This window comes from Protobothrops mucrosquamatus, unplaced genomic scaffold (assembly GCF_001527695.2).
Source record: "Protobothrops mucrosquamatus isolate PMUCROS unplaced genomic scaffold, P.Mucros_1.0 scaffold13340, whole genome shotgun sequence".
Classification (NCBI taxonomy): Eukaryota; Metazoa; Chordata; class Lepidosauria; order Squamata; family Viperidae; genus Protobothrops; species Protobothrops mucrosquamatus.
This window is the reverse complement of record NW_015399114.1, coordinates 3834-6719: the sequence shown is the minus strand read 5'-3', so window position 1 is coordinate 6719 and position 2886 is coordinate 3834. Positions and strand designations below refer to the sequence as shown.

The window sequence follows — 2886 nt, the reverse complement described above, 5'->3', positions numbered from 1 at the left end:
AGAATAGAATAGAATAGAATAGAATAGAATAGAATAGAATAGAATAGAATAGAATAGAATAGAATATTAGAAAATAGAGTAGAGTAGAATAGAATAGAATAGAATAGAATAGAATAGAATAGAATAGAATAGAATAGAATAGAATAGAATAGATATTGGAAAATAGAGTAGAATAGAATAGAATAGAATAGAATAGAATAGAATAGAATAGAATAGAATAGAATAGAATAGATATTAGAAAATTAGAATAGAATAGAATAGAATAACCGAGTTGGAAGGGATCTTGGAGGTCATCTAGTCCAACCCCCTGCTCAGGCAGGAAACCCTATATGCCATTTCAGACAAATGGCTGTCCAGTCTCTTCTTAAAAACTTCCAGTGTTGGAGCATTCACCGCTTCTGGAGGCAGGTAGTTCCACTGGTTAATTGTTCTCACTGTCAGGAAATTTCTCCTGAGCTCCAGGTTGCTTCTCTCCTTCCCTCCGTTGCTTCTTGTCCTGCCTTCAGGTGCATTTTCGTACTAGGTTGGTGGCGCTGCCGCCGTGCTTCATTCAGTCTTCCGGAAGCAAAGCCAGTTTGAAGCAAACCAAAGACTTAATGGGAACCCTCATCTCCAGACGTCCTCCGTGGAGTCAAAGCCTCCCCTCTTCAGGGGAGGCCTTGGAAGTTCTCAGCCGGCGAACCCGTCCGCCCGTTAAACGTGATGCCTTCTCTTCTTGTATATTCGCAGCCCCTCGTACTGCACCAGGACAGCAGCATTCTGGATGCTCAAAGTCTCCGCTTGGAAAGACGGACTTTATTTCGGTAAGATGGGAACGCTGCTCAGGTGCCTCTTCCCTCCCTCCCTCCCTCCCTTATGACTGTCGTTCACACTTAACGGCTGTTCGCAGCATCCCCACGGGCCACGTGGTCCAAATTCAGACGCTCGGCAACGGGGTTCGTATTTGTGACGGTCGCAGCACCCCGCGGTCGTGTGCGATCCCCTTTCGCGACCTTCCAGCGGGCAAAGCCAACGGGGGAATGCCGGAGTCACTTAACAACTTGGTTATACTGGGCAGTCCTCAACTTAGCGACGATTCGTTTGGTGAGCGTTCGAAGTCCCGTAAGGGAGATAGGGCGGTATATAAATTTAAATAATAATAATAATAATAATAATAATAATAACAGCACCGAGAAAAACAACTTGGGACAGTGGCCCACGCTCAGCGACCTTTGTAGCCTGACCCGTTGCGGTCACGTGATCAAAATTCAGACACCTTTTGGCAACTGACTCCTACTTACGACCGTTGGTCGTGTCCTAAGGTCACGTGGTCCCCTTTTGCAAGCCTTCTGACCGGCAAAGTCCATGGGGGGAGTCAGATTCCCTTAGCAACCGTGTTATTAAAGTATCCGCTGCGGCGATCCACTTAACAGCGGTGGCAGGAAAGGCCATAAAACAGGGCAAGGCTCGCTTTACAAACGTCTGGCTGAGCGGCCGAAATTTTGAGTTCAATTGATGTCGTAAGTCAAGGACGATCTGTATTCTGAGTGCTGAATCCAAGCAACAAGGATGATGTTTCCAGGATTGTGCCTGTCCAAGAGGAGATTCAACCGAGTGGGAGTTGTTTTAAAAAAAAGCCACAATGGCAACTGTGAACTGTACGATCACGTTTATGACCTGTTGGACGTAAATACACCGAATGCAAAAAGAAAAAAGGATATTGTTGTCAGTTTTCTTAGCTTCCCACTTTGTCAAAGAGACGGTGGGACGAAGCCCGAGTGGCTCTCGGTAACAAATATTCACTCGGTTTGTCTCTCCCGTTTTAGGCTCGACCTCGTCCCTATAAACCGATCGGTTGGCTTAAAGGCTAAACCCACCAAGCCGGTCACAGAGGTTCTGCGTCCGGTCGTGGCGAAATATGGACTGAATCTTAATAACCTCGTGGCAAGACTAGTAAGTAATTCGTTAAACTATAATAGTTTTTGGGTTTTGGGGTTTTTTTTTAGTTTCATTGCACGGCGTTTTCTTTACGATAAATAAAAACGGTCTTACCTCGTTGCTTATTAAAAGACACACTAATCTCACCCAAAGTAATAGGATTATAAAGCAGTTTCATACTGAGTTCCTTTATCTCTACATGTATGTTTTCTAGAATTCCAGGTAAGCGTAAGTTTTATTTCTTCATTTGTTTAGAATGGAATGGGAATTGAATAGAATAGAATAGAATACAAAATAGAAATAGAAATAGAAATAGAAATAGAATAGAATAGAATAGAATAGAATAGAATAGAATAGAATTACAGGATAGAATATAATTACAGGGTAGAATTAGAATAGAATTAGAATAGAATAGAATAGAATAGAATAGAATAGAATAGAATAAGAAGAGAGAAGAGAAGAGAAGAAAAGAGAAGAGAGAATGGAATGGAATAGAATTAGAATAGAATAGAATAGAATAGAATAGAATAGAATAGAATAGAATAGAATAGAATAGAATAGAATAGAATTACAGGATAGAATATAATTACAGGGTAGAATTAGAATAGAATAGAATAGAATAGAGAAGAGAAGAGAAGAAAAGAGAAGAGAAGAGAAGAGAGAAGAGAAGAGAAGAGAGAATGGAATGGAATAGAATTAGAATAGAAGAGAAGAGAAGAGAAGAAAAGAGAAGAGAAGAGAAGAGAAGAGAGAATGGAATGGAATAGAATTAGAATAGAATAGAATAGAATAGAATAGAATAGAATAGAATAGAATAGAATAACAGAGTTGGAAGGGACCTTGGAGGTCTTCTAGTCCAGCCCCATGCTCAGGCAGGAAACCCTATACTATTTCAGACATTTCTTTTATTCACGTCGATGCCTCCTGAATTTGGGCAGCTGGCAATGCATTGGGCAGTACAGGAACAAA

At 41.2% G+C, this 2886-nt stretch overlaps 1 protein-coding gene across 1 annotated transcript in view; it reads left to right on the top strand.

Annotated features, from left to right (window-relative positions):
* LOC107301480 (regulator of G-protein signaling 12-like) overlaps nucleotides 1–2120 on the top strand; it is a gene marked incomplete at its 5' end in the record, with an annotated part of 8785 nt that extends 6665 nt beyond the window's left edge. Inside the window, 2 exons of the mRNA XM_015830698.1 lie at nucleotides 730–803; nucleotides 1806–2120. Coding sequence (XP_015686184.1) covers nucleotides 730–803; nucleotides 1806–2019 — 288 coding nt within the window. The remainder of the gene's footprint in view (nucleotides 1–729; nucleotides 804–1805) is intronic.
* Between the last annotated feature and the right edge of the window lie 766 nt (nucleotides 2121–2886).